The following is a 14,173-nucleotide window of genomic DNA, read 5'->3' as shown; positions in this document are numbered from 1 at the left end:
CTGTGGGATAACATCTCCTACTGCCTGTTTAGTGCTTGTTTAGAGGGTATTCCTACAGGCCATATTCAACAGAATAACCATACATCCTATAAGGCTGTATGGGTTGGAGGACTTGTTACTTCGTTCCGAAGTCTTCCGACCTCTGAAATAAACTTCAGGACCTGACCATAGAGGATTTATGATAATCACATTTATTGAATTTCATGAGAATCAGAATTTGCTGCTAATATCAGCATTCCATCATCACTTTATAGCTGTCTGCACCACCTCACCAGAGCTTTCCACATTACACCACACAGCCTCGTTTCAACTGTTTTGGATGGGCCTCACAATCACCTCTTTGTTTGAGTATTCACAAAACTAACACTGGAAATGACAGATAAGCCACCCAGGTGCATGGGTGTTGGCTTTCATTTTCCTTCACACTTACAGGAATAAATCTATTCCTGTGAAGGTTGTTAGCCGAAAATAAATCTTTACATTTGACAGATTCCCTCACCTCACAGTCAGATACTGCAGGTTAGGGATTCTTTTAAATTGGTCTCTTTGAATTGCAAGCAAGAGGGTTCTTTGAAAACCTTTTAAAAAGAGAAGGAAGCCAAATGTCTTCTCTGCTACAGCTGTAGTAATGAGGAATAAAACCATTTGTTGTTTGTTTAATCTTTTTACTGATAGTTTTTTATGACAGCATTTACTATTTCTAGATTAGGAAAAATAAGGATGTGTCTTACAGGAATATGCACATGTGAGAACGTGTCCTGTGGCACAGGTTATGACTGGTAGTAGATCCATGATTAAACATTTGTTCGGTGTGTAAAGATACTGCATGAAAAAGCGTGAGAATATGAATTCAACTTCAGATAAAAGGTAAAATATGACAAATGATGTCATGTTGTGGGCTTCCATATGCCCCGTTTTGATTTTTGTAAAACCTAAATCAAATAAAAACGTATAATTTGGTCTGAATCGAAATAAACCTTCATGCAGACAAGTCGGTTCTCTAAATAGAATCAGTGTGTTGGGTCATTTCAAATATTATTTAAGTCAGAAATGTGTTCAACCCACAGCTGGGATTTCTGCCGTTATGAAACACTGTACAAGGAAGTTGGCGATGAGAGTTTCACACCAAACTAAATAATGGGAAAATTGCTAACTTATGGCATTTGCAGGAAATTGTTCAGCAAACACATCCCAGAAAAACATGTGGGATTGTCCAGAGGTTGTTGATACACAACGAGGAGTCAGTGGTAAACAGCTTCCACAGAAATGTTTCCCAAGTAGAAGGAAGCTCCCAAGTAATAAATAAAACCAGGAAATCAGATAATACACACACATACACAACACACAAGGTAAAGTTTAACTGTCTTTATAATACTTGATGCCATATTCTGTGATGGACTGGCAACAATGACAGATGAGATAGGCTCCAGCCCCTCCGCAACCCTAATTTCATTAACAAGCTGTGCTAAAGAATAAGTAAGTAGATTAGGTGTGATATGTAACAGTTTTTGCCTGTATTGCCTGTCTAATGTTAGTTATCCTCCCGACAAGGAAGCAGAAATCTCTGTGGCAACTGTTCCGAGATTGATAGAAATTATGGAACTGTGACATATATCTAGTTAATCCACTCATTCAGCTTTAACCGTGGATTGGCAACTCATGGCAGTCACTCATAAGAAAAGTCTTATTTTGTATTGCCTGACTGCAACGAAGTCAGTTGTAACAGTTCTTCTGACCAACCCAGAGGGGTCTGAGTGGTGATTTCAGCCCCTAAAGCGGCATTTACTATTCTTTAAAACAAGTAGCATCACAAAAGTCCACGCAGCACACTACTTTTGAAAAAAGCTACAAAAAGCAAGACTGACATTTAAAAGCCCTTCAGTCGCATTAGTTCTTTGACAGAGAAAACAGAGGAAATTAAAGTAGAGTTCTTTGGGAAGTCAGTGCATTACTTTGTCTGTAGCTGATGAAATGAGGCCCATAAGGAAAAGAACACCCCACCTACATTAAAACACGGTGGAGGTTCTATCATGCTGTGGGGCTGCTTTGCTGCTGGGCGCCCCGGTGTCAGAAAACAAGGTTTAGGGTAGAATGACTCAAGGCACACATCCAGCTATCACTCCTTATCTGAATTCCACTGAAACCCTTTGGTGAGAGCTGAAGTCTGACTTGGCAAAAAGGACGCCTGCAACCTTTAAAAAGCTTAAACAGAGCATTGGGGCAGTGTCAGAACCTGCCTCCAGAAAGGCATGGAGATGGCTGCAGAAAACACAAGCCTGTCACTGTTGCCAAAAATTGTGATTCGAGTACATCTTGAGTTTTATTTCACTGATAAAGGCTTTTATTTTCTCCAACTCAATAACCTTTGAAATTGTATGACGTCAATTCAGCCTGATACTTCTTATATAACTGTGACCCGGCTTAGTCAGAGTGGGGTAATTGCTTGAACAGACGTGACCCATTTGAAATACAATAGGTGTCTTTCGTAGGAGCTCGGTGACACAGAATATGAGAATCTCTCTCACGTGAAAGCTAACGCGACCAGCCAAACCAGATTAAATGTCAGTAACTGACTCCAACAAACCCCTTTATGCTATAAACCAAAAGGTAGCCCAAAGTACCAGATGAGCCACAACTTAAAAAAACCCGAGATGTTTTCCAGTATTGGGTGGGTCAGAAAACAGTATTCTTTCCATGTGTAGATACTGATATCTAACTGACAGTGTGGACTCATTCATCATCATTTTCCAAACTCTGTAGCATTCCAGATAAATTCCTTTGACAACAAGCTCATTGTCTTTCTCTGCGTCTTTGTCTATTGTTAGTGACACCTCTGACAAGGAAGCAGAAATCTCTGAGTCAACTGTGACAAGATTGATAGAAATGGTGTGTCCCTTGACATGATGGAATTGTGCCACATATCTAGTCAATCCACTCATTCATCTTTAATCCTGGACTGGCAGCCAACAGCACTCACTCAGTTGTAACAGTTTATGTCTGCCATGCTCCCGCATGCACCTGCTCCTCACCGAAGCCCGAGCCATCCTAAAAGGGAGACACGAGCCTGTTTGTTAGATTTAGTTTGAAATGTCATCTGCAAATCTTTTGAGAATTCGCAATTTCTGCTAATCTAATCATTGAGCCAGGTGGAACTTTAGCGCGCTTGACAAGGATCTGAAAATAGCAAACCAGTTTCCCAAGTTCCAACCCAACCTGACGTCTTCTTTATCTTCAGGATGGTTTCCTTTCGGGGAAACTCTTTGGTACCAGTGTGTTATATAACCGCATACCGGCCTAGATAATAGTGCTAGAAAATATTTCTAATACATTGAATACAAATGCCAGCATAGCACATGTATAACGGAAGGAGTGTTTTTTCCATGAACATTTTTTTTCTTTTTTAATCCCTTTAGTTTTTAAAGGGGTACCTGCAGCAACCAGCTGTGCTCTCAGTTTGGGGAATGACAGGAAATCTCTGACAGGGGACCTTGGCCAAACAGATCGGGGTCACAGATGAACTAAATTTGTCAGTTGTGTCAGACTTGGTGGATGGTTTACACAGATTTAAAAGATGGCGTTTGTGCTGTTCAACACGCTTCAGTCACTTTCACTGTCTCTGAGTTGGCGGTTTGGAATCAGACCAACAGATTTGAGCCAAAGCTGATAAGTGGTGGTATGCATGCATGCACATGATCATTTCCTGGCAGAGAAAGTAGTGACAAGGGAAACAACAGTCTGATGCAAAAGTGACACGGTGCAAATTTCACTATATATAGTTTAATCAAACTACTCGTTTTTTTTTTTTTTTTTTTTGTCTAATTCTATTCTTGCTCTTACTTTTAGGGAAATAAAAACTATGAAATATTTCACCTGAATGGATCGTCCCCATTAAACAAGTTTCATTCACTTTAATTTCCTTCCAAGTCACTCTGATGAGGATTTTGATCTGTCAGCCACAAACTCAGCCGACACTAAAATCAAAATGACATTTAGTGCAGATATACTTAGTAATCTGAGATTACACCCTTACCGATGGTCCTGTGACTTTGCAGCTTTGGCACCCCATCCATCTACGTGTGTTAAATTTGAACGTCACGTCTTGTTAACCTTTAAACCGTCACCGCATGTTCAGTGCAGTGAATAAAACAGCCACCAGATGGCAGTGCAGGACAACTCTCCGTCGAGGTTTTGTCAAACAGCTCATTCGGGGAGCGACTCTCGTAGTCTTCTTGTTGCAAACATGCAAATACCTCAGCAATCGTTGCAGGAAACAGTCCGTCTCGACACGTTTTCACAGGTGCATAACTTCGTAAAGTGACCGGTGAGTAGGAAGTGAGACACAGCGAACAATGTTTTGGCTTTTTTTTTCTTTTTTTTAAATCCACAATCCACTCTTTACAGTCACACCATTGATCAATTCCAGGCTTATTCACAAACACACTTCAGATCTGTTATTGTACAACTCTGGCAAGCTTTAAAAAGATGGCACAATCACATGGAAGAGAAACATGATCGGGGAGGAGAGTGTTATTATAGACAATTCAACAAAAATATTTTCTGTCATGAAGATAGATCTTTTTTATTTATATATATATGTGTATATATATATATATATATATATATATAATGAGGATAGAATAAAATTCTGCGCCTGAAAACTCAGGATCATATGTTTGGAGAGTGCTATCTCTAAAGTGTTGCATAGTCGAGGTGACGTAAACGTAGGTTGGAGGGAATCTCAACTGAAAACACATGACACATAGGAAGTAAAAAAAGAAAGAAAAAGAAAAAGCTTCTTTTAATGCAGATTGAGGGGTAGAAGATACTCTGTTTAATACTTTCATGGGATTGTTTGGCTGTAAATGCTCCAAACAATAAAACTACTCAAAACTGCTTGATCTGCCACCTTGAAGCTTATGTATTGTGATGCGTGTAAGATCCTTTCTGCAAGCATTTTAATAACATAGTCTGTCTTTGTGCAAATGTAACGCAACAGAGGAAAATCCACAGCAATCCTATGTGAAAGTAATCTTCAAAGCAGTTTTATGAACATGGGGTGGGGGGGCTTGTTTCACGTGTATCGCAGACTGCAACTTTTAAAAAGTGCCGCTCACCGTCCATCTTTTAAGAGTAAAATAAGAAAATATACTCTCAACAGGCAAACAAGGAATCATCTAAGCTTAAAAATACTGTCTTTCTAGCTCTTGGGCTCATTACAGCTCCCCTCTTCGAACCCGAAGGGCTCTAAAATGAACTTCCCTCTTGCTTCTTTCCTCCTAACACACTCGGTGATTTACTCCCTCAGAGGTGTGTTTATAAAAGCAGACTCCTCAGAGGAATCCTTGTCCAACAGCAGCTCAATGTGTTCATGCTGCTAATTTTGTACTGATTGGATAAAAGCCTGACACTTTCCTATTTGCAAACCAAAAAAAAAAAGGGAATTCACAAAAAGGCTCATAAAGTGACCTGATATACTGTGCCAAGCGTTTTTAAAACCAGACGTTTAACCAAACGAAGAAAGGGGAACTCTATAAGAACCACACCCAGTCTCTGCTGCCTGTTCAAACTCGAGAAACGCCATCCAGGGAGCACGACTGCTCTTTCCTCCTTTCGGCTTTCGCCTCATCCATACATACATTCATTTGTCCGACATCCTGTGTGCTCTTCTTCAGCTGTCCGTCCACGTTTTTAGAGAGAATGTTAAAAGAGTTTGTTCCAATTCTCATTCCAAGTTGGTGTCATTCTCCTTCTCAGTAGCATTTGCACGCCTCTGCTTTGCCTCAAGTCATTGTCCAAGAAAAGAACGAAGCCGCGATGCTGGCCGGGGTCACCGGAACTCGTAGATGGCCGCACTGTGCTCGGGGACGTGGGTGAGGTTTAAAGACTGGTACCTGAAGTGCGACAACAGAATACACATTAGAGTCAGTTAAAGAAGGAGGGTGACAGGACGGGCTTTTCCACTGCAGCCCACAAACAAATGACAGGCGTTTAAAGCAGCAGGGCTGACCACAGCAAAACATTTGCTGTCACACTGCCTTTCCTCAGCACCTCAACTATGCTGAAAATGACAGAGAAATCAGCTCGTTTTCACATTGTTGTGCTTGTGTAGATTTGACTTCAGGTGGTATCAGAGCTGTTTTTCCCGCCGATTTAAACCAAAGCAAAGGGCTGAGCAGGTAGTCTCCCCCTGAGTGGAAACACTCACAGCAACATTAGCTGAGGAGAGACGAAACTGTGTGCACGTGATGTGTTGGAATGTTTGCCTCAAACACTGAGACAAGCTCTCCAAAACACCAGATTTTCTTAGGATGTGAAAAACAATCTCTATTTTCAGCTCCGTGAACATGCATCTGGTTTGAAAATCACAAGGCTTTTAATTGTTCATCCATTTCAGTGACACAGTAGCTTTTTGTGCGAGCGCTTTAACTGCTGCGCCGATCTGCTTCAAGAATGGTAAACGCAGACGAGGGTAAGGTTTCCAATCACAACGGTTTTGGTTGTGGTTGGAAATGCAAATGTCATAATATGACAAACCTGCTGGCTATCACTGTCCAAATTGAGCAAAAAAAATGGCATCGTGCAAAAGGCATTCGGTGGTTGGAGAAAGCAGCAGAAACGGCTTCCAAGTCTTTGGTAAGAGGAGGAAATAGCAAACTGCAAAAACAACAGCTTATGTCAGAGAGAGCCGACATGAATGCCAAAGAATGTCAAATATAAATGAAAACACTAAAGATGGGAGTATGAGCAAGCCTCGTTTTCCTTTAACCTCGCAGCAAGACAATCTAAACCAAACGCAACAAACTGCGTGTTCAGGAGCTTTCTGCTTTATTCACGTCCAGCTGAAGCCTTTTTAAAAGTCCACTCAGCAATTAATTGGTGGAATTGCATGGAAGCTGGAGCTTGTGTCCTTTAATGACTTTACCCATCCAGATTCTTCAGCCCCTCTGGGTTTAGATCCAGAAACCTGTTAGCGGTGAGCCTGCTTGTTAATAATCCCCAAAATGCTTAGCGACACATACGAGTAATTTCACTTGTGCTGCGTTACCATTCAGAGCTCCTGTGGTAGTAGTAGCCTTCAATTGTTGCTGTGGATTTTTGGAAGCAGATGTAGTAGAAGCCAGCAAAGGAAGCGCCGCTGATGTCTTTGATCGTGTGGTCGGGGACCAAAAACTGCTCCTGAAGAGGGGCGAGAGGCGGGAGAAAGAACAGAAGCAGCAGGTTAAAGGTAAACATACTAAGCTTATTAAACCTGTTGTGCCCAGCGAAAGTCGGGTAGCGTCTTACCTTCCACCGCATGAAAATATAGTCAGAGTTCTTCAGATCCTCATAGTCAAACTCGTCAGAGTTGAATGTCTTTGCGTACTGGTAGAAGGCGTTGAACTTGCCCTTGATGTAACGAGTAAAGAGATAATGTGACTAAGCCGGTCTCTATTAAAGGACTTTTGCATATTGCGAAAAAGGTTTCATCTTACCCAGTGCTTGCGATCTACGTCCTCATCTGCATCCCACTTCCGAGTGAGAAATGGCCGCTTCCTGCTGATGATTTCTCCGGCGAAGAACGTGGTCAGCGTTGGATATTCCTAGAAGAAACAGCAAGCAGTGTTTCATGACGTCTGCCAACCAAAGCCACGTCGTTTGGCTTTTCTTGCAGATTTTTTCTGTACTTTGTGAAGCCAGTGTTCATGGGTCTCTCAGGTCAATGTTCGCTCATTATAAAAGGTAACGTTGTCATTCTAGAACACTTTGCGTGTGTGATCTGCGCAGTAAGATTTAGCATCTTCTCCACCACTATCTATACTGTAAAAACATGCTAACATGGCTTTGAACAGCAAGAGTACAAGCCCAGCACATTCCTTATTATGCCATATTTGAACATGTCAATAAGACAATATTTTAACAGAATGTTTGAGCAAAGACATAGAAATAGAAATAGAAGACATCTGTCTACAGTTACGGCAGACAAGTTTGGCAGAGAAAAATAACGTTTCATGAGAACTTCATATGAACTGTTAAGCACGGTAGTGGAAATGTAATGGTCCGGTGTTGATGTGTTGCCTTAATTACTGAACAGCTTGCAGTCATTGATTCATCTATGCATTCTCAACTGTCCGCTTGAAGACAAGCTGGACTAGAAAAGCACTTTTTAGCAAGATTATGACAACAAAATGAACTAAAGGACAACTCCAAGAAGCATTAGAGGGGAACGGCTGAGTCAAAGTCCAGGTCTGACAAGTGTGTGTTTGAGTGGCGGCTTTTGATTAGTTGACAGATCCACTTTAAGAGCAAATATGTGTCAGCTGAGGGTTAAAACAGGCAGCACGTGTAAATATTTTAGCCTGTCCAACGAGTGAGGTTAAATATTCAGCAAGAGAACTACATGGTTTGATAAAGGGAATTATAACTCACCTCTGTTAGTCCTTTGATCTTCAGGTAGCCACACAAGTAGGAATCCTCCATTGTGACATGCTTTCAGCAAGAAAAGAGAATTTTGTCAACCACTTCAAATCTATACTAAGCGTTTCCTTATACACTGAAATGACAACCAGGGCGGATCATGCGATATGGTTCATAAAGCTAAGGTTACATATCTGTGAAACCTGCAAACATAATGTTAAACGTGCTCGTTTGTGTTCGTCGTCACACAAGTGCTTAAGCTACGAATAATTCAACATTCAAAGCAGCATTTATTGACACTACATTAGATGAATACCATTTAAAACTTAAACAGCATAGTCTTCTCATAGTTAGTGGGCGTAGTCTATGTACAGTCGCACTGCTACACTTAAAGCTAGTCACTCCTGGACAGGCCAGGACAGATTTTTCAGCTGTCAGTCATCGCACCGCCAGTTTGACACATCACCAAAAACCCCTGACACCTTGACTGAATAATGAAATATCCGCTTCAAAGCCCCACCTGCAATACAACTTCCACATCGTAGGAGTTCCCTTTGCTTTTCTGATGGCCCCTGAACTTGGAGCCACTATACAAGAGGGAGGTGACAACACCGGGTTGATGAGTATTTATCGGTGGTGGCGGGATAAGTGAGGCCGAGGATGCAAAGGCCGCGGCGGGGGAGTCGCTGAGGTATCCAGCGGGGACAGGCATGGCTCCCGCTTCGCTGGCTAGGCACCAACCGCGGTCAATGGCCGTGCAGGCAAGGGACTCTGTTGGCTTCTAGGAACCGCTTAAGAAGTACAGAAGAGGTTCACCAACACCCAAATTCCACTTAATTCCGCTACAGTTCAGTTTACCAAGCACCAGGCTCCCAGAGAAGTAAGTGGACTTCGACGCTACGCTGTGACAAGCAGCATCCGCCTTTCTCATTGGTCAAATGAGGTGACGTTACAAACATTCTAAAACCTTACTGGCTCAATATGCGGAAGATTTTATTTGAACATTTGTATGTAGTTTTTTCACAGTTGTGTAAGGGTGTGTAGACACAATTAGAAAACTACATTTCCCAAATCTAAAAGCGATTACTATGTCGTATAGTATCGAAGGTCACACGCATGGTTTTGAACTCAGGAGCTTCTGTGCAATAGATGAAAAGCTAATGAAAGCATCAAACAGAGACGTAGCGACTTCATAGATTTAGACAGTTTAGTCAAAACAACATCCACTTGTACTATGTTACACCTTGTTCGGTGAGCAATTGTCTGAAAAGGGTAGTCTCGCTGGCGTTTCTATTTTCCGCTACAGTAGCTTTACAGTAGCCTACAAACATCACATCATCACCCAGTTTGCGCTATGTTTAGAAGTATCGTTAGACTCCAGAGTCAGTTTGGAAATGTCTTTTCTCATTGTAAAGTGTGCCCAAGACTTCAGCACGTCAGGTGTACGCTGAAATACTCCACTGCTTCAGCAGGTAAGAAAAATCATGTCACTGCAATAACAAACCTGAGTCTCTGAAACCCGTTGTCGACTGGCCACTGATCTGATTTGTTGCTGTTAACCAGAGAGGAAGAAATTCTATCAAGATGTCAGCATATCTCAAGGCGAAGGTAAGCGTGAAATACAATGTAACGAGTGTAGAGTAGAAACTATCAGATGCTTTTTCCTTTTTTTCTGATATTACTACAAAGGCATTTGCTTTCTTTTCATTTTCCCATACTCGTGCCGTTCTTCTGCTTGATCACTGTCCTTATTTTCAAAAAATGTTTTTTTGATGTAGGTGGTTTGTACGAGATAAACCTCGACCGACGGAAACTGAAGACTCCAGGAGGGAAGCTGTTCACAGTGCCAAATGAAGCCCTGGCCATCGCCGTGGCAACCGAGTGGGATGCTCAAAGAGACACACTCAAGTTCTACACCATGCACCTGGTATGGCTTAACACAGGGATGTTCACATCTGGTCCTCGAGGGCCGCTGTCCTACAGGTTTTAGATGTTTCCCTGCTTCAACACACCTGATTCAGATGAAATGGATCTCTTCAAAATATTGTTAAGTTCTGCACAAGCCTGCTAATGATGCATTGATCTGAATTAGGTGTGTTGAAGCAGGGAAACATCTAAAATATCCTATCACTAGGAGCAGAGGCATCCCATATGTTGCCCGACATAAGAAATATGACCAGAAAACAAATCTGTTTTTCTAAAAATAAATTTACTCCAGATCCCTCTGTGGGATATACTGTAGTCATGTTTGTAGTTGTTTTAGGTGAAGGTAAAGAAGCTGAACTAATAACTGAGCTGAGAGAACTGATGATGTTGTTTAACTCTTACTGCAGACCACTTTGTGCAACACGGCTCTGGACAATCCCACTGAGCGCAACAAGGACCAAATGATCAGTGCTGCTCTGAAGTTTCTGGAGACTGACACCATCTGGTATTCCTCTCACTTCGATTGGCTTCCTATTAATTTAACGGTTATAAATGAAACCCTGTTGCCTCTATTGTTAAATTACCTAAGTTCATTTCTATCAACTGTTTCAGCTGAGATGAATGGCCATTTTGATCAGTGCATTTAACAGCTGTAACAGAGAAATCCCAGGCATTTGACAGCATGCATTTTAAATGTCACTGTAGCGAGACCCTTTTAGTTAAAATCTGTCAAAGCCCTTATTTCAATGATGACGGCAAATGATCTTTACAGTTCTGCTTCAACAACAAAGACGGGATTTCTAATATTGAGACTGAAACCTTCTTTTTCTTTTCTTCTTTTTTTTTGATATGGTGTTTGGGAACCAGTTACAGCATTTTTGAAAATGACCATTCTCTCCTTGCTTGATGTTGGACTTCCGGGGGTTTAAAGTTCAGGGTTTTTACTTTCATATTGCACCGGATCTGTTCAGTAGATGATGGGTCCGAATGCAAGCAGGACAGTTTTGCATCTGGACTTTTGCAATACACGCAGAAAGATGGTTTGACGTTATCTTGCGGAAGTAATTAAGAAATTACCTCAAAAAGACGTCACCTGGAAGGCAGCGAATGTGTTTCCAAAACCTGTATATGTCTTTCAATATTGATGGCGTTTTCACAGATCTACAAGTGACATATGCTGTGTGCACTGATGCCCCACCATACTGTCAGAGATGCATTTTTTTTCTGTATGCTCATAAGAAACTGGGGGGTCCCTCCCCTCTTTAGTGTGGAGAGTGCAACATTCTTTTATCTTTTGAGGCAGCTCTTTTCTAATGAGATCACGATCATGCAAGAGGCCATTTTGCTGGGCTCCAACTTATCGATATGGGGCCGCAACACAAATGTTCAGACCAATTAGCATCCTGCGCTGGGAGCTACAGGTGGGTTTTATGCATGGCGATAGTAGTAGGCAGTTGTGATTAATTAACTTGTTGCACGTGCAAACCTTTCATCTGATGATCTCAGCTTTCCCTGTTCTGTATATGAATAAACACATGGCCTACATCACACACTCAAAGCTGGACACAGGACAAATGCGACATCAGCAGGTCCACCGACGTTTCTGCAGAATCTCATAGATTCAGTAACTGAACATCATCATTCAGACACGAACATGTCTCAGATTTGCCAGAGTCGCATTTATTGTGGAATTAACGACAATTAACAATTGTTTGTGAGTAATTTGAGAAGTAAAGGAGCACGAAAAAAACAAGTTTATGTTGCAGAGCTCATCAGCGCACCTCTGAGACACACAAACACACTGAAACTGCAAACGCCTGAAATGCTGACTGACCCTCTTCTGCGGGTCGTCAGCAGTTTTCTACCCAACTTTGCCGTGCACACAGGGGCTGAGTATATGTGGATGCACATGCCTCACTGTTGGAAATTAAGATTCTTTTGCCTGAGCAGGTGACGAGTACAATTGATAACAATAAATAAAGTACAGGCTTGTATCACTGAGTTATACAGCCTCTTGATAATCCACTGATCAACTTTTAAAAAATATTTTTCTGGTTATTAGAAGACATTTTTCTTTTCTTATGTTGGTAAAATACTAATGTGAACGGCTGCTGGCAGAGTTGTGTTTTAATATTGCAGTGTTTTTGCTTTCCACAGTTACAGAGTGGAGGACCCCCCAGGTTTGGTTGAGCTGCAGAAGAATGAATGGGACCTTGTATTGCACTGGATTGAAAATAGGTAATAACTGCATTAGCTTTTGTTGTAGTCAAAGCACAACGGCTGTTATTAGAGACCAAACAGTGTCACCGAAGATACCGTATCGAATGATTCTCCCTATGTTTATCTCACACATCTGAATCGCAGATATGATGTCACCATTGGATCCTCCTCTAGTATTTTGGGTCCTGATATTCCAGAGGAAACCAAAGACACATTCAGGCAACACCTCACTTCATACAACCTCTGGTCCCTGACAGGTAAAACATCCCTAACTTTAACAGAAGTCAGTATCGTTCCAGACTATAGTAGTATTACGCAGAGTTTCACATATTGTAAGCGTGGTTGCTCCCTTGCAGGGCTTGAGTTTGTGATCAGCCAGCTGAAGTCTGTTGTGCTCTCGCTGGGGATGATTGACAGATATCTGAGTGTGGAGAAGGCTGTGCTGCTCTCCAGATTGGAGGAGGAGTACCAGGTATGAAGTACCAGAGAATACCCAAATTTCCTAGCAACTTTTTTTAGTTTGTCATTTCTTAATGCTTCGCTCTGCACGGTGACTCCTTGCTTCTCCATTGCTTGTTTTGGTTTTACTGAAGGAAGTATAGAGCTTTTCTTTATTTATTCCGCTAACATGCTGCTGCTACTCCTCCACAGATTGAACGCTGGGGAAACGTGGAATGGGCTCACGACTACGATATGTATGAGTTGAGGGCACGGACTGCTGCGGGGGCTCTTTTTGTTCATCTCTCATCAGAGACTTCAACTGTCAAACGCAAACTTATGCAGGACTGAGAAGGGCTGGGATCACCAGTTAGCTCATAAGTCAACACCTCAATCTTAGAAAATCATACAGCAAATGTACCCTGCAACATACCAACCATCTGATTTTTATCATTGTTTCTGTACCCAGCCATATACAACACCACATGTCCGCATCGCTCTGTTTAGCAGTAACATCTGTTTTGTTGGAGAGCTGTTACAGTCATCTCACTCCAGTAAATCACAGTGGCTCTCTTTTTTTCGGTGTTTATATGTGGCAGCTGCCAAGTGTGACTCTCCACACAGTTTCCAGTCAGTTCTCAACCACCTGTGACATTCTGGACACTGGCACAGGGCCTCAAGAGAGTGAATGATGTCCGTTTGGTGGTGGAATGTTATTCCCATGCCTGCTTTTTCTGTTGGAAACATTTGGATTTTGCAGAGTGTGTGTGCTGTTAGGACCGCACACGATCCGATTCTAGATGTGCTGTGTTTGGTAAAGGCACACTGTGTGAGAAATATTCATCAAATGAAAAACATTCTTGCTGTCAGGGTACTTTTCTGAAATTAAACATCCATGTTGTATGTATCAATATTTAATTTTTTTATTTGAAATTGAAGGCTGTTCATCCACATTATTATCTGCACAGCACAGGCTCCAGGCTGCATCTTCATCCAGTATTTATTAACACACATAAACCCTAGGGTTTTTATGCTATTTGTTTCTTAGTAAGAATGTATTTACCTGCCTCTGTTTACCAATACCCTGACACTTCTGTATGTCAGCAGTTTATTTTAAAATAAAACGCAAGCTATCGTTTTATATAATCTTTTACGACTACATAATCTAATACTGAGATGAGTGCCACATTTATGC

The 14,173-nt window shown here is 41.6% G+C and overlaps 2 protein-coding genes across 3 annotated transcripts; one reads left to right on the top strand and one right to left on the bottom strand.

The window, feature by feature from the left end:
• Positions 1–4,385: 4,385 nt before the first annotated feature.
• LOC140278401 (glucose-induced degradation protein 4 homolog) lies at positions 4,386–9,106 on the bottom strand. Its single transcript, XM_072373389.1, has 6 exons — positions 8,915–9,106; positions 8,407–8,466; positions 7,473–7,580; positions 7,285–7,386; positions 7,046–7,176; positions 4,386–5,891 (listed from the first exon to the last, which is right to left on the bottom strand). The coding sequence occupies exons 1-6, from the start codon at positions 9,104–9,106 to the stop codon at positions 5,828–5,830; spliced, it is 657 nt and encodes a 218-aa protein (XP_072229490.1). The 3' UTR covers positions 4,386–5,827.
• Positions 9,107–9,186: 80 nt separating this feature from the next.
• Positions 9,187–13,885, top strand: atpaf2 (ATP synthase mitochondrial F1 complex assembly factor 2). 2 transcript variants are annotated; one of them, XM_072373388.1, is made up of 9 exons: positions 9,187–9,274; positions 9,810–9,866; positions 9,958–10,002; positions 10,173–10,321; positions 10,728–10,825; positions 12,478–12,558; positions 12,685–12,797; positions 12,897–13,012; positions 13,192–13,885. In XM_072373388.1, coding segments are annotated over exons 1-9 (798 nt in total). In that variant the 5' UTR covers positions 9,187–9,273; the 3' UTR covers positions 13,330–13,885. The 2 variants fall into 2 exon arrangements, with proteins under 2 accessions (XP_072229489.1, XP_072229488.1); XM_072373387.1 differs by lacking the exon at positions 9,187–9,274 and having other exon boundaries at positions 9,409–9,866.
• Positions 13,886–14,173: the final 288 nt, after the last annotated feature.

Source organism: Leuresthes tenuis, unplaced genomic scaffold (assembly GCF_036924035.1).
Source record: "Leuresthes tenuis unplaced genomic scaffold, fLeuTen1.0.hap1 SCAF_20, whole genome shotgun sequence".
NCBI lineage: Eukaryota > Metazoa > Chordata > Actinopteri > Atheriniformes > Atherinopsidae > Leuresthes > Leuresthes tenuis.
This window is presented reverse-complemented; position numbering and strand designations above follow the sequence as displayed.

Coding starts and splice junctions, on each gene's coding strand:
- LOC140278401 (XM_072373389.1), bottom strand. CDS start 9,106: ATGCCTGTCCCCGCTGGATACCTCAGCGACTCCCCCGCCGCGGCCTTT. Junction 8,467..8,914: donor ATGTGGAAGTTGTATTGCAG/GTGGGGCTTTGA, acceptor TCTTGCTGAAAG/CATGTCACAATGGAGGATTC. Junction 5,892..7,045: donor TACCACAGGAGCTCTGAATG/GTAACGCAGCAC, acceptor GTCGCACTTCAG/GTACCAGTCTTTAAACCTCA.
- atpaf2 (XM_072373387.1), top strand. CDS start 9,749: ATGTTTAGAAGTATCGTTAGACTCCAGAGTCAGTTTGGAAATGTCTTT. Junction 10,826..12,477: donor CTGGAGACTGACACCATCTG/GTATTCCTCTCA, acceptor TGCTTTCCACAG/TTACAGAGTGGAGGACCCCC. Junction 12,798..12,896: donor CAACCTCTGGTCCCTGACAG/GTAAAACATCCC, acceptor GCTCCCTTGCAG/GGCTTGAGTTTGTGATCAGC.